Source organism: Delphinus delphis, chromosome 18 (assembly GCF_949987515.2).
Source record: "Delphinus delphis chromosome 18, mDelDel1.2, whole genome shotgun sequence".
Taxonomy (NCBI): domain Eukaryota; kingdom Metazoa; phylum Chordata; class Mammalia; order Artiodactyla; family Delphinidae; genus Delphinus; species Delphinus delphis.
In genome coordinates, this window is record NC_082700.1 from 13,121,016 (window position 1) to 13,145,777 (window position 24,762).

General features: G+C 36.7%; 1 protein-coding gene across 1 annotated transcript in view; it reads right to left on the reverse strand.

The window, feature by feature from the left end:
• TRPC4 (transient receptor potential cation channel subfamily C member 4) overlaps positions 1-24,762 on the reverse strand; it is a 160,772-nt gene that overhangs the window by 17,330 nt on the left and 118,680 nt on the right. Inside the window, exons 5-6 of the mRNA XM_059996055.1 lie at positions 16,132-16,271; positions 6,120-6,433 (exon numbers count right to left, since the gene is read on the reverse strand). Coding sequence (XP_059852038.1) covers positions 6,120-6,433; positions 16,132-16,271 — 454 coding nt within the window. The remainder of the gene's footprint in view (positions 1-6,119; positions 6,434-16,131; positions 16,272-24,762) is intronic.

Sequence of the window (24,762 nt, forward strand, 5' to 3'; positions counted from 1 at the left end):
AACCATTATACAATAAGATAGAATGATAGAACATGATTACTATGAGGTTATAGTTGATTATTTAAAAATAAACTTAATTAAAAAAATTAAAGAAAATTGTTTCCTTATACTAGCACAAATGTGTACTTAATTTTCTCAAGAGCTTTGAAAACTATTTAGTTTCCTGGCCAGCGATGACAAATCGGACCCACAGCATGTTTTCGTATAGTCATTGAGTTAAGAATGGTTTTTACTTTTTCAAAGGGTCGGAAAAATAAATCAAAAGAAGAGTGATATTTTGTGACATGTGAAAATTATATAAATTCATATTTCAATGCACATAAAGTTTTATTGAAATACAACCATGCCAATTCATTTATACACTGTCTATGGTTTCTTTTGTGTTACAATGGCAGCAGTGAGTAGTTGCAACACAGAACATATGGCCCACAAAGCCTAAAATATTTACTACCTGTCCTTTTCATAACAAGTTTGCAAACCTGTGTCCCAGGGCACCGAGTGACAGTTAATAAATAATAAATCTGCAGGCTTAGTCTTTAAAAAATGTAAGTTCTTTTACCTGATTTTCCTTTTTGATTATAGAAGGATTAAAAATAATGTTATCTTTATGGATTTCCACATTTACAATTAAAATTGCACAGAGTGAATCCTGTATGATGACAAAATGTCTCAGAATGCTCAGATAATAAGATTTGCTATTTTTTATATATCAGGGAACATTTTCTTCATTACTTAACTTACTCCAAAAATGGAATAAGATGAAGAGTGTCTGAACCCAAATGAAGAATTGTTTCAGTAGGACCATTATAACACCTTAATGTAGTAAAAAGACAATGGAACTCTTATATTCTTTGAGAAATGGTTTAAAAAATACTGTATTTAGGGCTTCCCTGGTGGCGCAGTGGTTGAGAGTCCGCCTGCCGATGCAGGGGACGCGGGTTCGTGCCCCGGTCCGGGAAGATCCCACATGCCGCGGAGCGGCTGGGCCAGTGAGCCATGGCCTCTGAGCCTGCGCATCGAAAGCCTCTGCTCCGCAACGGGAGAGGCCACAACAGTGAGAAGCCCGCGTACCGCAAAAAAAAAAAAAAAAATACTGTATTTAAATTACGTTGTGAAAACAAAAGCAAAAAGTATCTTATACGTGGCATGACGACTAAGGAGGTGGGATTTCAGTGGTCAAGTGCCCCAAGGAGAGCAAATTCATATGAGGCCAGTGGACAGTGGTATGACCTGATGTGAAAAGATGAGCTTAAACTATCAGATTTCCTCTCTGTGAAAGTTTACCTTAGAAATATCAAGAGAATGAGGTAGTTGTTAAAAAGTACTGAAATGACAGGAGTTATGATGTAGAATTAGGATCACTGGAATTATGAGAAGCCAAAGGTTTGAGACAGCACAAGCTAAGAAACGGAGAATTGAGAATAAATAAGCCAGATAATAAGTAAACCTTGAAGAGAATACACGTGGAGTAGCAAAGTCATGTTAATATCGGTTCTCAGAGGAGAAAAGTCCCAAGGTCCAGCTCTACATCAACTGCTGCTCTTCTCGAAGCCAGGTCTTGCTCTAGGCTCTGTCCTTGCTAAGATCAACCCTTGCTCAGAGAATCAAAGGGCTGGATTCTTGTACCAAACTCCTGTTACTTGAAACAATCCATGAATTTCTGATCAGTATGACAAGGAGAATCTAACTAAGGATGCCTTAATTGGTGTTCAGGATTTCTTTTCTTAAATTAATTGGTTTTTTTTTAAGTAAGCCATTTCTTATTTTTAATTGTATAATAAAATTTTGATTATAGAATATGAAATGTAATGGTTTTTTACTGAATTATTTTGCTAGGGCTGTTCAACTCTCAATGGGGCAAATTATCATAAAGGTTTCAACGTGATCAACCTCAATCAGACCTTGACTTGCCAGCAGGGATGTACTTTGTGAAGAGTTCACCATGTATTCTTAAAGGACAACCAGATGTCAGATTCTAACAATATCAGGGAAAGTTTAATATAATTCATTGGCCTCAGACAAAGGTCACTAGAAGGTATTCTTTGAAAACTTTCTCAGAAAAAAAGTAAATTTGACCCAAGGCCATGAGTTCTTTATTTTCAGTAGCTTTAGGGAGAATTTCTAAGATTAATGACAGTGTCATTGGATTCAATGTGAAATGATTTTGTTCTTCCTTTCTAAATAGTGTATATTCTCACTGTGAATATACAAATATAATTCAACTGGTTTTTCCCTGACCTCAATAGCAGTTCAGAGAGAGAGTAGAAGTTACATGAGTGATATAATAAATTATATAAAATGTTGCCACATAAATCCCATAACAGTTACTTTTCTAAATGTTCAAATAAAAAAGTGATGTAAAGTAAATGGATTGTTATGGTTGAATAATTCTGATTTTCTTCTACCTAAATAAGAAATACTCATCATTAGGATATTAGCAGACCCTTTGGCAAAACATTTATTTGCATATTTAATTAAAATTTGAAAATAAGAAAATTCAAAACAAGATGACATTTTATGATTAACTCTGAATTTCATTCTTATTTTTATTTTCTTTTCATTTTTTCAGTTGAATGAATCAGAAGTAAGATTTTCAGAATAGTTCCACTTAACCAAAATATATTTACTTTTAGATTAATCAAGACCCTGTTATCAAGACACTGGTGTTTCTTAGCTAATTATTCTTTTATTACATGGCTTAAAAAATCAATATGTTAATATTTCAAAGCCATTGTTTCTAAAACTGTTTTCATAATTATTGGTAACAACATTGCCCATAGATTGAAGGGCCGTTAGCATTAGCTGCATCACATTTTAGATTAACGTTATGTGGCAACTATTTTCCTAATTCTATGGAAAGATAAGGACAGAGAGCTTTCCAGGATAATGGCACCCTTAATTAAATCACACTTTGCATAGAATCTTGGTTAAAGACTAAGACCTGGCAACTTCTACAGCGTTGCCATCCTAAGATGTCTCTTGTTTCTTGAGGCTATTTTTCAATTTCTGCTTTTAAAAATGAGCTTATTCCCCAGTTAAATACTTAGAACTAGAGACAGAGAACAGGTAAAAAGGTCATGTATTTCACAGTTGTGTTTTCCTCTACCCTTTGAGATGAAATCGATGAGGAAACATAAGTTAATACAAGAGATCTGACTGTTTTATTCAGATAAACATAAGTTAATACAAGAGATCTGACTGTTTTATTCTGAGTTTATAAGGAATTAAGAATATTAAAACAAAGTACGACTTCAGCTGGCCAGTTTCAATTATCAGAAATACAGCTCCAATCAACATAAAAGGCATTTTCTTAATGAGAAAATATCTATCACAAGGTCCATGCCTCTGTATTCATAAGAGAGCCCCTTACCCAGAGACTATTGGTTTAAAATTCTATGCAGAATAATTTCCAAAATTCCAAATAATTTCCAAATAATATTTGGTTTCTTTTAGTAACATGTAGTTCTTCCCATGTCAAAGAGAAAACAACCTGGAAGCATTAAAGGGGCAGGAAGAAGTGTCCACTTGCTGGTGGGAAAATGCACAGAGAGACATAGAAGACAGATCACAGTCTGTTCCCACTGGGAACTCACAGTCAGGAAGGGATCAGGAAGGCATCTTGGAAAAGGTACATCTGAGATAAGATAATATATGACAAGCACTGTATTAGGTACTTTACATTAATTTTTTTTAAATTTTCATAGGGAAGACATGAGATGGGGTAATAAAAAGAAAAGGTTGAAATTTGTGGAAGTTACAGAGTTATAAAAAGAAGAAGATATAGTTATAACTGCAAGCAACAAGTCGTACTAGCAGTTACTCTTTGTGAGTAACTTTGAACAAAAATAATTTGTTGTTAGGGCTTCCCTGGTGGCGCAGTGGTTGGGAGTCCGCCTGCCGATGCGGGGGACACGGGTTCCTGCCCCGGTCCGGGAGGATCCCACATGCCGCGGAGCGGCTGGGCCCGTGAGCCATGGCCGCTGGGCCTGCGCGTCCGGAGCCTGTGCTCCACAACGGGAGAGGCCACAACAGTGAGAGGCCCGCGTACCGCAAAAAAAAAAAAATAATAATAATAATTTGTTGCTTGCAGGTTTACATTCCATTATCTGGAAGAGAATTCAAGTAGAACACCTGGTTTATTTGCACTGAATGATTTGGACCCATAATATTGGAGTGATATGCAGTTATCTGTTGCTTTTCATGGTAATAGAGAAAACCATTGGTAAGGATACACTAAAAGAATACATAATCCAAGCAATTCAACGTGTTTGCTTTTAGAATAAAATTTATATTAAATATTTTGCATCAGATTCTCTAGCCATATTCTTTTGAGACAGATGTTGAAATTAGCTCACAATATGTCAGCATTTACCACAAAACCAGTAACAGGACAAGGGGATTCCTGAGAATCTCACGCATCATAAATTAGGATGGGGTTAGATAGAACCTTGTTAACTACAGATGAATCATATGTCTGAGAAGGGGTTGGGGCTTGGAACCTGAGCTGTTCCCTGAATTAAAGAAGACCTGAGGAGGGAACTCAGTTCTAGGGGCCCTGTGGAAGTTCTCTGGAAGACAAAGCATGATCAGAAGGGTGTGACCACAAATGTCAACAGGGCGGTCTTGGCAAGTAGTTGCCCAGGGCACATAGTACAAAGTAACGAGGGAGTTGTGAAAGATGGAGCATGCCACATGGCTGTCCATCAGAAATCCAGGAGGCCAGTCAGCAGACAGGCACCATCCAGGAACTCTGTTAGAGGCAGAATTTGAGTCTAAGAAGGGGGAGGTTGGTGGGATCTACTACTGTGCATCCCTAGTCCCCGTTGCCAGGAGCAAATTGCCAAGTCAAGGATCACGAGCGAGTGGGGAAAGGCAAGTTCTGATATCAAAACTGAGACACAATCCAAGGCTATTCCTCACCAGGCTATTGCTGCAAGGGATTTCACTGAATCCCTCCTGAACTGGGTGAGAAAAGAGCATGAGGAAGATGACAAGCCTGGGTGAACTGGTTGGGCTGGAGAACTGCTCAAGTCCAGGAGAATAAAGGGGCTGGAGCAAGGGATAAAGTGGCCAGGAGAAGCTGGGATGACTTTTTGTTTTCTTTATGATTCACGGTTTGTATCAAATCGATTTCTGAATGGATTTGAGGCAGCTAAGGTTCCGATGAAAACTTACGTGCAAATAATCAGATGTTAAAGAAGTTAAATGGGGTTTTAAATACTGGGATCAAAGGGAAAACAGATACAGAATTGAGCCAACAAGATTATTTTAACCAAAAGTGATTTAGTTTACAGGACGTTATTGATTTCCTCCCTCTGGAGGAACAACTGTACTCTCTCAGATTTCATAAAGTTCTAGAAGGGCTGATGAACGGCCAGCTGACTTTCAGAGTCATCTACAGAATCACTATGTGTTCACATGTGGTTACTGTGGAGAGGAAAATCACCTCACTTCTTAATTCACCTGCCAATTCACTGTTTATCATAGTGGGAAGGAAATGGACACAGGCAAGTAGAGGGGTTTTCTATCAGAACTGTGTGAGCATGAAACACCGTGGCCATGAACCTGGGCTGTCGGCATGCCCGACTGTGAGAATTACCAGAGCTTGACACCGAACAAGACCTGATCCTCCTCAGCTGTAAGGGCACAGAGGGTTATATGTGCATCATAATCATGGCTTAGGTTAGCCTGAGGTCTCTATTTTGGACTATTTCTCCATGCTTAGATTTTTGCAAAGGGAACCCAAGAATAAAAGAGACATGTGAAGGAACTTTAGTATCTGGAAAACACCTAAGCAAAGATTGAAAAGCATTCGGATTTTCTTCCATGATTGGTTTTCCATATATTCTATCTCTTACTGTGCTTGTAAGCTATCACTAGGCACAACTTTCTTTCTATTCCACATTTTAAAACAGTATACGTAAACTGTCTTTTATAGGAGGTCATTTAAAAAGAAAAGACCATTTTACTAAAACTTAAAATAAATGTACTGGATATTTCTGTTTTCCACACTAAGCACAATTTTTCTTTGCAACCACTTGTCACAGTTCAAATTCAAAGTGTAATACCCTCTATATTCTGCCCAACGTTCCCAATAGAAAAAGAAGTCTGAGACTTACGTTGAAAATGCATTATTCTGCTTTTCACATCGTATGCCTTTGCAGCTTAACCCTTTCGTTTCTTCGTAATAGAAGTACAATTGATTTAGGCCATTGGCAAATGCTAGCAACACAAGGCAGTAGATGAATAGAAACTTCAAAATGTCCAGGAGCATTCTTCCCAGAGATATTTGCAGAGGCCCCAGGTGAGAATTTGCAGTAAACAGTGAGATCAGTCGCAGGGAACTGAATATATTTGCAATAGCAAATAAAGCTTCAGCCACCAGCGTGGGATGCCACATGTCCCAAGACTCTCGTGGATTAAGAGCACTGTACTGGAGAGAAGAGAGACAAAGGGGAATAAAATATGAAACAAACACATACATATAAATATGTCAGTCTTGGGACAGGATGATTTTTCAGACAGCTTTGGCACCACGGCAGCCTACTGGCAGGAAGCTGATGTTCTCCATGATGGTGGCAGCAATTCTAATCTACAGAAAAATAAGAATTTCCTAAAGGAATTTATGATTGTTGAGCTTCAATCAAAGTGACCTCCCGGGTCTGTCCTTGTCATTTGTAGTATTTGCTAACCTGTGAATTACATCTGTCCTTGATCTTTCCAATGGGACTTTTAAAAAAGAAAAGGAAAATGTTACATAGGAAAAGATAGACTGTTTTATCTTGGGAAAAAATGGTGATTTCATAATTAGAACAAAGAAAACTACATTTTAAAGGAAAACTGCTACATTTTGAACAAAATCAATGGCTTTGCTTACTATGTTTGACACACTTGCCTATTCTAGAGGAATGCATGCTGGATACAAATTACATATAAATGAATGGAAGTAGTGGTCTGTTGCCTTGGATATAGTAATGACTAACGTGGGTATGACAATTAATATTTTGTATCTGTTATATCCTAAATGTACATAAAACCTAAACTGGAAATCATCCTAGCAGTCAATGAATTGCTAATTTTTAATATTTCATGTGTAGAAAGTGTGATATTTGTCTGAACATTCCCTAATTAGATAAAATATGTGATTTGAGAAAAATATTTGCTACATTAAACTTTGACCAGCAATTATTTTAAAAGTATGATTTAATTAAAATGTCAGCTTTGAACTATCTTGATACTGGGCTATATAAAGAGCACAGTGAAATTTATCCCCTGTAGTCTTGAGGTAAATCTGTACCCCTACAAGAAAAAAGGTCAAATACACTCTTTGAAATATTACATTGTGAACATCTATTATTACACCTGTATAAGAACTGAACAAGTTAAATTCTCTTCTTCATATACATCACTAAAAATACATCTAGACAATTGCACTTTTTTCCTAATGATCATGTAGGGAAAAGAAATTTACTTCTGTATGAGTCTCTCAGAATATTTCCATTCTTTTTATATTGCATTTTATACCAAAGACCTTTACAAATGTTAATTAATTCTCTTGAAGCTAATAGATGGTATTTTTAAAATCTCCTTGGGGAGAAAATACATCACAAGCTCTTGATTTTGTTCAACACTCAGACTCCTGCTTGAGTGACAATTTAAAACAATCAAGTTTGAACTAGAAGGAAATTATTTTCTATTTTTGAATCCTCATAACCGTTCTTGAACATTCCCACGCGTAGCTTCAGCATAAAATAGCTAATGATTGAAGATACAGAAAAAATTTTTAATTTAAGATTTTTATTCATTATAATGAGTATCGGAGTGACAGGTTGTGGTATCAAACACTACCTAAATCTCTCCACTCCCCTCCCCCGGTATATTATGCCACCTTTTCCTTCAAAGATTACGATAACATTCACCTTCCTTTTTTCACTTCTCTTGAAAGACACACATATTTTAGTAGAGAGTATTTACCCTTCTGTTGATGGCTAATTACATATTTCTCCTCTCTGTCTGTCTCTTTCTCTCTTACTTAATATGGCTTAGGACCATATCTCAAAATGTACAAAACACTAAACAGTAAGCATTCTTAAGGATGTAATCGTTTTCTTGGAATTTCTTACCACATTTAACACAATGTCCTGCGTGTAACAGGTACTCAAGAGACATTTTATCCCATCAAGTATTCATGCATAGTCCAGTGAGGATGACAGGGACAGCTAATTATAATAAAAATGCTCTAAGAGATTAACACAAACTGCTGTGGGAATAGAGAAGAGAAAGTGATACAGTCTGTCTGGGGCTGCTGGGGCCGGCAATGAATAGAGATTACATGTTGTTCAAGCTCTAAGGGTCCCTCGATGTTATTGAAGCTGGTGGAGATGCTGTTCCTTGTTCTACTTCTCACAGCCAGTTTGCGGCAGTTGGATGTAGAATCCATCGTCACGTGGTCACTGACCCCAGCTCTACTTTTGACTTACTAAACTTTAGAACCCTTCTTAGCACCTGCTCTCAGCTGGAACTTGCAAAATCGTAAGAGGAACATTTCCCATTTTACAAATCAGAGATGCTAGTTTCTGCCCCAGTATAATTACCCAAGACCGTTTCAGAGTCCAGCACATCTGGTAATTGTTGGGAAACAATGCTATGTGAATATGTTCACATCTATGCATGGCCGGGGCTTGCTGAGAAATATATTGTATTGGGGTTAAAGGATGTTTGAATGGCAAATGAGTCTTGGAAATTAAAGATAGAGACCTCCTGAGAGATTTAGAAATATCTCCCCTGGACCCACCTGCTTACAGTCTAAGGATAATAATTCTAAGGGGTCTTTGCCTCCCCAGAGAGAATTTGTTTTCTTTAGAAAGTTAAGGTCTTTCTCTTTTCTTCTCCAGGGGGAAGATGGGCAACGGGCACAGCTGCACTATATAAGCTCTGAGATGCATCATTTCCCAGTTCCTCTCCTGTGGTACAAACTCATGGATGTGAAGGGCACATCTGGCTCTCATCGGTCGCCCTCTGGAGGCTTGGAGCACAGGGATCCAATGCCAAGATTCTCATGTAAGTAAATAATTTGTCTGTTCTCTGACCCAGAAACCTTGTTTCCTGTTAATCAATGGAGATATGAACCTTTAGAAATTATCTCTTGATTACACTCTTTTAACTTTACTTTTTAAATTTTCTTCTACCATTCACATCTATGTATATTTAGCTTAGGTTTTTAAATATAGGCATTATTTTACAAAAGGAATTCTAAAAATTCTTACATACCATACTGTTCTGTGAATTTGTAGAGAAAAATGGTAATTCTTCAGTGATTAAATGTATTTCCCACAGCTATCGTTAGAACTGAAAAGATTAACTCTAATTTTAAAGTTTTCTTTGGCTCTATTTTCTAAAAACTATTCGCAAAATCTATATTCATGTTTCATTTTTGCATGTTTGCCTCAAGCCATAGTGATGGTTCTTCTCAGTATCCTTTGCAGGCCCTTCTTCCTCACTTTCCCTTAAACGTTGACTTTGCTTTTCAAACTCCTTCTCTTCTCATTCTGTCTATTCTCCCTGGATGTTGCCTGTGATTTCAACTGTCATTTACATGCTGGTGACTCCCGATTCCACATCTCCAGCCCAGAAATCGCACCTTTACAATCATAGTTTATATTCTCCTGCCTCTTGACTTCTCCTCTTAGAAATCTCACAGGTGTCTCCAACTCACAGGCCAGAATTGAAACGCATCATGTTTTCATCCTCAAGCTCCTTCTCAGTTTCTGCTTTCTCGTCTCAGTGAATGGCAGCCAATCACCCAAGGCAGCATTTGATTTGATCTGATAGTCTTCCAAACTTGCAGCCTCTAAAACTGAAATCTTAGATGTGCTGCTCACTGCTCTACATTGGTATTCTCATTGTTAAAAAAGTTCCTCTATTTCCCACAGAAATTATTTTAATAGCCTCCCAACTCTTCTCCCTGCCTTGAACCTTGTCCCTACTTTCCTCTAGAATCATCTTTTAAAAGGGTCAATCAGATCATCTCACATCTTGCTTAATGTTCTTCGATGACTGCAATGTCCTCGGGATGAAATTCCGATTTCCCAGCCTGTCACATGAAGCCTCGGGAATCTAGGTCTTGACTTTCTTTTGCAATTGACCTGCCACTTATACCCAATTAGGTACTTAACTACTCTGGCTCAGACTTTTAGTGCTGGCAATTCCCCAGATTACCCTCACGTTCTCATCAAAATGCCTTTCTATGAATACTGGACCCTTTGTTTAGAATGGATTTAAATTCCAATCATTTTGATTCTTTGGCTATTATTCAGTTATGAAATATGTGTTGAGTGCCTACTCTGTATCAGGAGCTAACTTCAGGGCTCACAGTGGTAGTCAAATAAGACATAATTCATGCCATGCAGGTTTACAATATAGTGAAGAAGACAGACATTAAATAAGTAATGCCACTCTTTCCCTTGAGAAGTACTCTCAGACCACAGATGTGTAGACACCAGGATCCTGCTGACCAAAGCTGGTAGTTCCATGTTAGACAGAGGTCAAGAGCTATGTACACACCTATAGCCCTTCGAGGACCAGCAGTTCCTGCCCTCTTATTTCTCTCAAAAATCTGCTTTCTAGTATAAACCTACCATAGTTTGGCTTTGTCTTAAGCCTTCATTTCTATTTAGATTCTTTTTAAGAGACTTGGTCCTGTGCAGACCTATGAAATAGAATATTTACCATTGAATCACTTGTCAGATTTCCATGCAGGGAGCTTTGTCTAATGCATTTTTGGTACTGGACATCTAGTATAGTGTTTTATATATGATAGAAGCTCAAAAAGCATTCTAGGGTGAAGAATCATAGCCACATTCCAAAGCATGGTTGTTAGAAAACATGGATGATTTGCGGAAATGTGAGTATCTTAATATAGTTGGAATACGGAGGGTTTGGGAATAGTGATAACTCTAAAAGAAAGATGAAACCAGGTCATGAACCCCTTAGCAGGAGTGTTAGGAGAGGAAAATGGATTGCAGCGTAATATTGGATCATAAGCTCCTTGAATATAGGAAAAGTTCATCTTTGTATTCTCTGTAGTCCAATACACACTTATAAAAGTCAAGTAATCAATCAAAATGGGTAATAATTAATTTAATGCAAAATGAAAACATTTGTCATGCAGAATTAAATAGAAAATGTATGCTGGTTTTAATGTCTGATTTATAAGGTGAAAACCTTTCCCTTTCTATAAGTTGGTTAGATAATTAAGTAGTGAAAGACAATAGGAAGGCATATGATTTTCTCCTGTGGTGGATGATACTAGATTAAATAACTTGGATTTAAATATCTACAGCTCTCTGTCATAAAACTAAAGAATGTTTAGAAAAGTTAAAAAAAAAAAGAAAAGTTCATAATTTGGAGAGTTCACTACAGTTATAGCATCTGTGAAACGGAAACATTTGCCTTCTTTCTAACTGATAAGAAGAGGGATCAGTGAGATAAATACTTAGGACTATTTAGATGAATGGTGCTATGAAAAACTCCAGCAAGACTGTTAAAATAAACGATCTTATTCCTAATCATTGTGATTTTTGAAAATATTATTTATATTACACAGTGGTCGAGGCATAGGAATTTAATCATTTCTGCCAAATGGCTGAAGATAAATATGAAACAAGTTGTACATAGGGACAGGGACTGGGTAAATTTAGGAGAAAACCAGTCCTAATGAAGATAAGGTAACATTTTCTAAGTGCGCCCAGGCATCAAAAAGCTCTGAATTAACTAACATTTTATACATGGTGAGAAGAGGAAATGACTGACAAACCTTCCCCTTCAAAAAATTCACAGCAAATTAAGAAAAAAAAGCTACAATCTCTGCGCTGTGAAATGCTAATGAATTGAGGCTTTAAGGCAGCGCCACAAAGCCTTGCACAGAAGGAGGACAGTACTGAAATCTCATGAACTTCTGTGCTGTCTTTGTACAATATAATGCTGTTGCATTTTAATAAAAATTAAAAACTGAGTGCTTATAGTAAGCTCTATTCTATGTGTTTATTAATGTAATCTTCACAAACATTCTCTGGGACTTGATTATTCCTGTCATTTTACAGGTAAGAAAGTTGAGGCATCAATTAAGTAACTTACCCCACATCACACTGGTAGGAAGTGGTATAGGCAGCAGTCATATGGATCATAGCCCAGACCATGGTTTTGGCTAGAACGACCCTTTTGTATGTTAAAAAAAAAAAAAAAAATCTCCTCCAGGTGGATGAATTGCAAAAGGATAAACCAAATAAGGAAGAATTGCCCTTCTGCCAGACCTATTCTCAGAGGTTTTCCCCCTGAAGACCAATTATGGAAGGGTTTCCCTCTTTGTGGGCTGACAGTTCTTTTGGTCTGGATCCATGGCTTGGCCAAAATCACCGAGGGTTAGATTTTTGCTACCATTTATGCACCTGCAGGCAGAGGATAGAACCTGGGCAATTTCAGTCGAGATCCCAGTTATAACTCCTTGGTCACCTTGCCTGATCCATGAGAAGTGAGCTATTTGCCGGGGAGAAGCATCGAGATGATTCCATCTACCTCATCCTTCATAATAACAAATCAACTACCTTGTGGATCTTACCTCCTAATTAAAATCTAAAGCTTCTCCTATATCCACTGCTCTACTTCAGACATTCATCATCATTTGACTCATCCTCTGCTTTTTAAACCTCATTAATCGTTCCTCTTTATTTATAGGGTCCAAATTCTGTAGCACGATTTGAAAAGTTCTTCCCATGCTCTTCTCGCCCCCATTTCCCTGGCTCATCCCTCTGAGATCTGACCTCCTTTACCCTCTCAGACTTTTGCACGTTTTGTCTCTTCTCCCTAGAATGCTCATGGACACGATAGGTGCCTGCTCACTCTGTCCTCTGAATAGTTTCAGGACACTGCCAGCAAAATTTAGTTCCTTCCTTGATGCTAGCGTGGCCCCTGTTGTAGACTTTATCACACTGTACGGTCTTCATGTGCATTTCTCTTTCCTTACTGAACTGCTTGGAGGCAGGGGCTATATCTCAGGCATCTTTGCATTCTCAGCAAACAGATGGAAAGCTGATTTCTTAGTGTGACCCCATAAATTCTTATTGCTTGATTCACATAATGACTGTTTGCCTTGTTTATAGCAGTCTATTTTTGTTCACAAATAAAGCACCTTTTCCTGAAATAGCAAGTTGTAAGTTATTAAAAATTAGCATAAAAATTGAATGATAGAACAAAAGAAGATGAAGACGGGTGAATCGGCAAATCAGCATATCACAGACTCCCAAAGTAGGTGCTCTTTTGACTATTATCATCATTTAACAGATGATACAGTTGAGGCCCACATTAAATAACTTGCCCCAAATCAGACAGATTGCAAGTGGTAAAGGCAGTCCTAATCCAGAACTCAGACTCCTTTTCAACTAAAAAAAAAAAGCAAATGAAAAGACACAATAAAGACATTACAAAAGGCAAGTCCAGTGGACCAATAATATATGAAGAAGGAGGAAACAGCAGTAGAAGGGAAAGGAGAAAAACTGATCATGCACGCTTACTCTGTAACCAGCACTTTAAATGTATGCACTCATTTACTTCTCATACTAACCACATAAAGCAGAAATTGTTATTCTCCTTATTTTATAGGTGAGGCACAGAGAGTTGAAGAAACAGACCCAAGTTCACATAACTAGTAAGTGATAAAAGAAAACTGAGCCCAGGAAACCCAAGTTTAAAGTGCAGCCATTCAGGACTTCCCTGGTGACGCAGTGGTTACGAATCCGCCTGCCAATGCAGGGGACACGGGTTCAAGCCCTGGTCCAGGAAGATCCCACATGCCCCAGAGCAGCTAAGCCCGTGCACCACAACTACTGAGCCTGTGCTCTAGATCCTGCGAGCCACAACTACTGAAGTCCATGTGCCTAGAGCCTGTGCTCCACAACAAGAGAGGCCACCACAACTAGAGAAAGCCCACACACCGCAAGGAAGACCCAACACAGCCAAAAGTAATAAATAAATACATAAATAAATAACTTTATTTAAAAAAAAAAGTACAGCCATTCAAACACTACCCACGCAACTCAAGTTTTGGTCACACAAACTAATCATTCAGAAAGAACATTTCATCATCTATATTTACAATCCTAACTGAACGCCTATGGCTAAAGCACATAAACAAACTATGTATTTCCCGAACAGTCCATGGTATTTACATATTGTCATCAGAGGTAATTTCTGTCTACTTTTCTATCTCCCTTTTTCCCCCCTCTTTCTTTTCTTCTTCATCACTTGGGGTGGGTGAGTTGAATTTTTAACATAAATTTTCCCTTTGTGTAGTATAAAGAGAAATACAGGTGAAAAACTTACAACATTTTAAGAAAATTCAAATTCAGTATCTAAAACCATTAGGCCAAAAATCCACAAGTATCCATTAATTCATGTAACTGTACCCAGTATATACCAGAGGTTTTATATATATATATATATATATATATATATATATATGTATATATAAAATATATGTTTTATAAGTAAACACCATATAAATAAGACCTGTAAAAATATTGTTTCTTAGTATAAATATTGTATGAGAGAAGATCCTTTTGGCATCAATCCCATGCTTCTCTGAGCTGCTGAATAGAATTTTACAGTCCAGGGCTATTCAAAGTGTCTTCCTTAAACCAGTTACATCAATATCACCTGATGAATTTGCAAGAAATGCAAATTTAGGCCCCTCCTTAATACTCCTGATTCCTGGGAATGGAGAAAAGGAATCTGTTTTAGCAAGCTTTCCGAGTGATTCTTAGCACCTGAAAGTTTGAGAAGAACTGCTATAGTCATGTAATATTAGAATTTTATAAGTGCACAGGACCATAAAAAACAGATGTATTACTTTTTAGTAGAGAGATGTCCAAACCAACTTTATAGATATACTTAAAGATCATTACAGAAGAAAGAAGAATTGGAAGGATATGCATTCAAAACAGATGTCCATCTCCTACACAGATGCAAAACCTCCTTGGTTAACACAAAACCTTCTGTCATCTTCAGAAGGTCTCAAGGCCATTCACCTTAATGCAGATAGGAAAAATTATCAAATCATGTTTCCATTCTTAAAACACAGCTTGCTTTCCATGAAAGTAGTAGAAAATGCTTTTTCTTAATGTTTATATGAGTGCTGGAGACATTTTAGTTGAACAATTCAGGAAACAACTTTGAGCAATTTTAACCCTGTTATAGCTGAAAATTGCAAGAGTCGACTTAGGACAAGACTACATGAATAAGAATTCACTTACATGTTAGCATTTCCTAGCTCAGCTCATTAGATGGCATGAATTATTCATGTACAATTCAATTAAACACTGTTTATTTTTTACTAATTCACTCATCATTTTGACACAAATTTTTTTAAAAAGGAAGAGAAAAGGAAAGAGGGGAAAAGAAAGGCAGGAAGGAGAAGGCAATAATATAATACTTTGGTTTGAAAAACATCCCCCAAAGTACAAAATAATCCCAATTGTCATTGCAGAACAAAAACATTTTATGTAAATTATGTGGTTTGGGATAAGATTGATGTTGTAAGAAATACGGGGGAGTATGGGTGTGTGAGATTTCAGCACTGTCATATTGAATGGGGTGAGAAGAAAAAAATTATATTCTGCTCTAATTATATCAAACTATATTAGTTTAAACTGAAATAATAATTTCAATGCTTTGAAAGAGTAATATTTTGATCTATGTAATTTTATCAGTTAGTTGTAACTGATAAAAATAGATTTTGGTTGCTGAAATTTGAACAGTGTTTGAGGTAGAATTTCATTAGAAATGGAAAGGATTAGAAACTAGAGCAGCTATTGTGAATCATTTTGAGGCATCATTCAATTTAGGTGCAAGAAAATTGGGTGACAACTTCTATTTGGAAATCTATTAAAATTTGTTTTATGACTATAAACTGTGTATTATCTATGTCTTTTATTCCTATCTCTCAATAAAGTCATGAGATGATGAATTTCACATACAGATAATGCTCTAGGTAACATTATTAATAAAAATAGTAGCAGTGAAAGGTATATCGATACTTATCAGAACTTATGCTTTACCAATAACATAAACAATAGTTACCTTTACAAATGCAACGATTTTCAAGGAGATTGTTGCTAGATATAAGGAGTTCATCACAAAATCCATTAGATTCCACCAATCGTGGATGTAATCTTGAAGTCCACCATCCCACATTTGTTTAATTTCTCCCCATATAAAACCTGCAATTATAGAAAGATTCACATAAGTGTGATTTTTCAATGAAATCACTAAAAACAGAGATCTATAATTAGGAATTAGAGAATCTTGGAGCTTCCAGAGACTACATAGTTACTCTAAATGCAACACCTATTTTTATAGGTAGTAATAATTGAGTCCCAGTCAGATTTTAAAACTTTCAGGACATTTAGCTAATTTGTAGAGAATTCTCTTGGGGCAGCTTCACTTTCTTTTATCCATTTGATAAATTGATAAGGTTGTGCAGTTTTGAATCAAACTATAATTCCTCTATACCTATATATCTTTCTCTGGAAAATATCATAACGTTTATTTGTAAACAGATACTTGAAGATATTTTTCCTCCCAAATCAAAATGACTCAAAGATTTATGAAAGAACAGTGTATCTAGTGAACATAACTGGCTTAATGCCTTTAAGCAGGGTACTTTGTGGTGTTTTTGTAAGCAATTAACACCTTCAGAGATCTGATTTCAGTTCTGGACAGAAGACGATTATAACATTCATACTTCAATAAAAGACCTTATATCTAGCAGTAGCTTTAAAGCTATATCCAGAGAAAATAAAAATCACTTTCCTTTATTATGGTCATGTTTTTAATAGGAAAGATTTTATTTTCAAATATTAGAAAGCACTTAAAAATATCACTGTATATCATTATTCTACTTCCATAATCGTATTAAATTTTTATAAATCTATTTTTACAGCCTAATGATGAGAAAGAAAGATATCAAAATATCTAGAATCAGGAAATATTAAAAGGATAAATATGATTTTAAAGCTATATTAAAGCAAGAAAACAACATGACTTTTAAGGTAATGATAGTTTGAAACATTGAATGTGGGTAGCACAGAGTTTCATATCTGTCCTACACTAAAAGCAAGAAAAAGTCATATAACTATAGAATTATGACTTTTCATGAATCCGTCAGAGAGGTGAGAAACCAAGGAGCCTATACTTCAAAGAAAAACAGGTTCCTGTAAAGAGAGTGACGAGGTGAGCATTAGCTCCCCTGTGGCAGAGTGCAGGGTAAGAAGCACTGGCATCGGGCTTCCCTGGTGGCGCAGTGGTTGAGAGTCCACCTGCCGATGTAGGGGACACGGGTTCGTGCCCCGGTCCGGGAAGATCCCACATGCCGCGGAGCGGCTGGGCCCGTGAGCCATGGCCGCTGAGCCTGCGCGTCCAGAGCCTGTGCTCCGCAACGGGAGAGGCCACAACAGTGAGAGGCCCGCATACCGCTAAAAAAAAACAAAAAAAAAAAAACACTGACATCATACAAGAGAGAAGGACAATTTCAGAAAACCTTCTTAAACAAAATTCTAAAGGCTAAGTGTGAGCTAGTGTGAGAGGACAGAACCCCTGGGAGACACAGGGGAGCGTCCACTCACTAGTAAGCTCATCTCCATAGACCTCACCACTGCTCAAGAGGCTGGTTCTGGGGGGCACAAAGCCCTACCCAAGCTCCTCTCCCCTATGAAGCAGAACATGTTAGCCCTGTGGGAGAAGCAGAAAACAGTCCAGGGCCTAGAGTTTATACTAATATCCTTAGAGGCTTCCTACCATAGGAGGAAGGGCAGGAAACTCTCTTCAGCACATGACCTGCACAGTTTTACTGCCTTGAGAAGGAAGATTTGGATCACTGAGAAGCTCCACCCGTGATACCCAGGTGTAGTTTTACCTAAGTCTGACCCTAGACCTAGACAACAGACAAGCTTCCTGCCTCACATCACCAGGCTGACAAACACCGAGTAAGAAGCAGAAGCTGACAACCACTGGAGGAGTGGCAAACATATGGATAGAAAGTCCCTCAGAGGCAGAGGTGCTCAAGGAAGGCCAAAAGCTGTGGGTGGAGCAGGAATTCTGATAATAATCCTCTTCCCCACTTGTCTTAGTCTGTTCAGCTGCTATAACAAAGCATCATAGATGAGTTGTTTTATAAACAACAGAAATTTACTTTTCATAGATCCGGAGGCTACAAGTCTAAGATCAGGGTATCAGGGTCAGGCTCTGGTGAGGGCCCTCTTTCATGTTGCAGACTGCTGACCTCTCTGTGGATCCTCACTTGGCAGAAAGAAAGCGAGCTAGCTCTCTGGTCTGTTCTTATAAGGGCACTAATCCCATTCTTGAGGGCTCCACACTCATGACCCAATTGCCTCCCAAAGGCTCCACCTCCAAAAACCATCACATTGTGAGTCAGGATTTCAGTGTGTGGCTTTTGCGGGGGCGGGGGGGGGGGCAAAGACTTGTAGCCCATAACACCACTCTAAGCAGAAGTGTATGGTAGGCTGAAACTGATTGTAGCAACAATGAAACCCAAACCCAGCTCAGCTCCTGATTATATTGTGTCAAATTCCTGCACTAATGTTCTAGCAGAAGAGGTATGTCCATTTTCAAGCATAAATGCTATACACTTCTGTCTAGCCTTCTGCATAGGCAGAATAAATACCCTCACAAAATACACACGTATGAGCACATGAACACCATGTTACATCATACTCAAACTGTTCAAAAAAAGATAAAGAAAAATTATTGAAGACATCACAGGGAGGGGGTGGGTGGAAATAAAAGACACGTTGCATACAAAGGAAGAAATATAAGACTGATATCAAACTGATTATCTGAAACCACGCAGGACAGACTGACATCATTAAAGTGCTGAAAAGAAAAAAAAGTCAATCCAGAATTCTATACACAGCACAAATATCTCTAATAAATGAAGGGTAGTGAAAAACTTTTTTCAGACAATCAAAAATTCAGACAGAGACCCATGCTACAAGAAATGCTAAAGGCATATTTTTTAGGCAGAACGTATATGATATTAAACAGATATTTAGGTTTATAAAAAGAAATAAAAATCTCTATGCAGGAACTGTTAAAATGAAAATAAATATAAAATAGTTTTTCTTATTTCAAATTGCTCTAACAGATCATTGACTGCATAAAGCAAAAATAGCATATAGCAAAAATGTATTGTGGTTTATAACATGTATAACGTATGTAAAGGTAAAACATATGACAACATTAGCACAGAAGATGAGGAAGAGGAATTAGAAACATACTATCATAAGGTTCTTATACTACATGTAAAGCAAAATATTATTTGAAGTTTGACTGTGATAAATTAAATTTTACATTGTAAATCCTAGGGCTTTCTCTCAAAATATTTTTAAATGCATAAATAGCCACAAATGTAAATAAACATGGAGTTATAATAAATGATCCAAGAACAGGCAGAAAAAAAAGGGAAAAATACAGCAATAGATGGGGCAAATAGGAAAAACAATAGGGTAGATTTTAATTCTGTCAATATCAAAAATTACGTTGAATGAAAGGTAGGGTCTAAACACACTATTTAAAAGACAGAGATGTTCACATAGAATAAAGATGCAAAACATAACTATATGACAATTCATCGATAGGTTAAACATAAATGAATAACAACGTTACCATGAAATACTAATTCAAAAAAACTTAGATGGTTATATTAATGTAAGACTAGATATATTTCAGAAGAAGTGTTACTGGGTATGTACAGGGATATAACATAGGATAAAAAGGTCAAATCACTCTGAAGACAGAACAGTCCTAAATATGAATGCAGCTAACAAAATAACCTGATAATGCAAGATGCCATAGAATTTAAATACAAATAGAGAAAGGTACAATTATAGTCTTTACTTTTCCTCTCTATAAGTAAATGAATCAGTAGGCAGAAGTTTAGTAAGAATATAGAAGTTCTGAACAACACTACCAACAGTCTGAAAATAGTAGAAGATGACACATATATATGGAATCTAAGAAAAAAAAAAAAAGGTCATGAAGAACCTAGGGGTAAGATGGGAATAAAGACACAGACCTACTAGAGAATGGACTTGAGGATGTGGGGAGGGGGAAGGGTAAGCTGGGACAAAGTGAGAGAGTGGCATGGACATATATACATTACCAAACGTAAAACAGATAGCTAGTGGGAAGCAGCCGCATAGCACAGGGAGATCAGCTCGGTCCTTTGTGACCACATAGAGGGGTGGGATAGGGAGGGTGGGAGGGAGAGAGACGCAAGAGGGAAGAGACATGGGAACATATGTATATGTGTGACTGATTCACTTTGTTATAAAGCAGAAACTAACACACCATTGTAAAGCAATTATACTCCAATAAAGATGTTAAAAAAAAAAAGAAAATAGCAGAAGACATTTTTTTGAAGTGCACATAGAAAATTCACTAAGATAGACTATATAACTTCAACATATTTATACATGTTGAAATGTTTAAATGTTTACCATGACAACATAGCAAACAAAAAATCAGTTATAAAATGTACCTCAAAATCCCCAAATATTTTGCAATTAAATAATATGCTTCTGATAACTTTTGGTTAAAGAGAAATTAACAGAATAATTAGATAATATTTTGAAATGATTACAAATGAAAATACAACTGAAAGTTCTGTGATGCAGTTAACACAGTACTTAGAGTAGAATGCTTAATTAGAAAACAATAAAGGTCTCAAATCAGTGATCTCAGCTTCAACTGTGACACTGAAAAGAAGAGCAAATTAAACCCAAAACAAACAGAAGAAAGAAAATTTTAAAGCAGAAATCAATAAATTTTAAAATATAAAACTTGAGAAAAGTCAATGAAAACAGAATCTAATTCTCTGAAATGGTCACTAAAATTGATAAAAGTCTAGCTAGAATGGTCAAGAAAAAAAAGAAGATATAAATGATCCATATCAGAAATGAAAGAAGGGACATAAATACAGATCTTACAGACTTCATAAGGATAAGTGATAAAATGAACTTGATACTCATAAATTTCACAACTTAAATAAACTGGACATTTTCCCGGAAAGACATAACCTTCCTAACTCACATAAGAGGACATAGAATAACCTGAATTGTCCTATATTCATTAAAGAAAATGAATTCATAGTTAAAAACCTTCCAGCAAAGAAAAATTCAGGTCCAGTTCCTTCATGGTGATTCTACCAAACATTTAAGGAAAAAATAATGCCAGTGCTAATCAAACACTTACAAAATTACAAGAAAAAATGTTTTAAAAGTATGTATTATTCTGATAAAAAGTCATACAAAAATAATACAAAGAAAACTACACGCTAATAACCCTTTGAATATGCATAAAATCCTCAACAAATATTAGTAAATTAAATACAGCTGTTTTTCCCAGAAATGCAAGATTGTTTGAAAATTTAAGAATCAATCAATGTAATTTGTCACATCAACAGATATTTTGGGGAAAAAATCTTTTCATTAAATGCAATAAATCTTTTCAATAGATACAATAAATTCATTTGACCAAATTCAACATCCATTCATGACAAAAACTTTCAGCAAAGTAAGACTAGAAGGAAAATGTTTTGATTTGATAAAGGACATCTATAAAAATCTAAACTACCATCATACTTATTTTGTAAAGGGCCAGAAAATAAATAATTTAGGCTTTGCAATTAATGAATGAGTGTGGCTTTGTTATAATGTAACTATTTATAAAAACTGTCAAAGGACCTGATTTGGCCTACTGGGCCACAGTTTGTCCTATATCTTGATTGTGGTGGTGCTATATGATTGTATGTGGTTGTCAACATTTTATATACCTGTGCCCTAGAAAAAAAAACTTAAAAGTAGTGGCAGCAAAAGTTTAAAATAGTAAAAAATTTTAAAAATTTAAAAGTAGTGGCAGCAAAAATTATGAGAGATTTATGCTGGACAATAGAAATAGGGTTAGATTTAAAATAAAGAAATATAATAAAGTATCAATTGTGATATATTGCTGATAGATGTGTTTGAAAATTTGCACAATAGAACTCTGGAAGAAATAAAAGTATATTAGTCCATAATTATTTAGTAAAAACTAGCAATAGTTATTTAATATTATTAATAAAGTTTTATTTTAAAATTTTGTCACATTTAAATTAAGAACCCAGATGAGGACTGATTTCAGTTGAATTAAATATAGAGTGCATTTTAAAGTCTGCTGTAGACCACAGCTTTATTCTAGATTTGTTGTTATATCCAGCTTCCCCTTTGAAGTTTCTTTCATAAATAAATCTCTCTTGAGAACTCAGATAAAATTGGGCATATTTGGGGAGGTGATAATGATCACTGACTCCTTATTGAAGAAAGGAATATATAAGATCTGAATAAGATGTGATACACGCACTGATTTTATAGCTTGTGGGAAACTTACAATTTATATTATGCAATGAGGAAAAATGTTCGGTACTCATGGAAATACTCTCCTCTCACACATTCGTGGTGCTTTTTCCTACTGAGCCTGGGTACAGTCTCAGAATCCAGCACGCAACCACAACCTACATAAGAAATCTAAGGCCCCAAAAGGCCGTGTGACTAAAGCCAGTTAGTGGAGAAACCAGAACAGGATACCAGTCTCCTTAGGCAGTGCTCTTAGACAATATTTTCTTACTCCTGAGATTTCACAATGGAGCTTGTTTTGTTTTGCTTGAAACTTTGCCAATTCCCAGAGATGAGGCGATGTGAGCATTGCAATCGTTGATTGAACAAATGCATTCAAGTTCACTTTCATCAGAAGGCATAGTGATAATGTCAGGTGAGTGAATTGCCAGGCTCAGCTCAACTAGTAATCAGCTTTGTAATCTTAGCCAGTAGTCTCGTCCTTCTAGGTTTCAGTTATCTCACTTCAAAAAAAGAAAGGTTTGGATTATCACAGAATTCTATAGATAGAATCATACAAGAAGTATAATTCTACCTTAATGGTATAAATAAGCCAGACACTGATTCTTCCTGTTTGAATTATCAATATTCTATGTAACTCAGTCATCACAATAGCTGACATGAGAGATTAAAAACTTTTCTGTACCAGAGGGCACACACCAGCTTTGGTCTGCCCCAGAAAGCAGAAATTGGATCTATGATATGAAAGTTATAGAACGGAACCTTCTTGCCCAATGTAAGGGGGATTCTCTGGCAGAGTTGTCCCCGAACTGGAATGGATCACCGTTTGAGGTTACGATTCCAATGCAGAGCCTGGAATGTCTTTGATCAGTCATACTCCAGAGAAATTCTAGCAATGAGTGGAGACTTGTTCCACTGGACTCTAAAGGTCATTCCAACTTTATGAATTTGTGATTCTGGTGTTTTCAAATTTTGTATGTATTTTAAAATGAAATATATTTAAAAATACCTACTAACCAACAAGAGGGTTTATATTTTATTTCCCTTTATAGATAAATTGTATCTCTTTTTTTGCTTCTACCCAACTGGAAAGCCAAATGGGATTATTAACAGTCACCAAAATACGGAACTTCAAATATTTTGTGGGTAATTATGTAAAAGAGTAAAGACACCAAAACTAACTGCTTTAGAGGGGAAGGAGGTATGAAGAAGCAGTTAGGAGCTCAGTAGAAAGCAGCATTTTAACCTGGAGCCCCTTAATATCTGAACAGACTCTGTTCCTATTAGACAGATTCAAGGACATGACACTTCAATAGATGACCTCTAAGGTTTCTGAAGAAGAGTCAAAACAAAAACTCACAATTCGGATATATTACAGTTCCTTTGGAGTTCAAAGAATAGACATAAAATCTAACCTTCTGAATTATACAAAAATTATATTACTCCTGACTTTGGAAAGGCACAACTGTATGGAAAAAACAGAGATCCTGATGAAATTGAGGACTTAGCCCACTGTTTTTTCAACCTGAACTGTAAATGAGACTGGCAGTCAGTGCTGGTTGGCTAATGGGGTTTGGGATCTTTTGTTTTCAAAGCACCAGACTGTAGGATCACTTCCTACAGCTGTTTGGATCACTTCCTGTATCACCACATCCTTGTTTGATGACATTGATTTCTATTTGTTATGAGCACGTTAGTGAAATACCAAGTTTCCTCTATTCTGGCAATATTCACCGAAATTTTAGAAGAAACAAGCCTTTAGAAAAACTAGAAGGTGCTATTAACTGGCTGAAACATGCATCCAGATAGTAAACTATTCATGGTAACCAAAAAACGACTAAAGCAAACAAAGCTTGAGGGAGCTTCTGTCAGAAAATGTTTGTGCTGGTCCCACAATGGGAACATTTCAAAGTTATTCTCTGCTGTTTATAAACAGGTGACATGATTTCTCAGCGTGGTGGTGGAAGTCTAATTACAAGCATTGATCTAAGACTGCAGGGACCAACCACGGAAAGATCGCAGTACCAATGAGTCAGAGAACTTCCTTTAAAACTATTTGTGGATGCCTGGAAGTCTGGGCTATTGTTTTCTACCTTTCCCGTAACAGTTTTCACCAGGGCTATGTGAGTATTCTGTTACATCCCATCACGTGAAGCTGGCTGTGGGGGGCGGATGGAGCAGGCCGACCTCCGATGCTGCACTTAGCAGCCTCGATTTCACGTGAGAAATGTGTAGTTCTGCACACAGACCTCTCGCCTCTCCTTTCTTGCTGTCAGTATTTACACGAAGAGTAAATAACCCC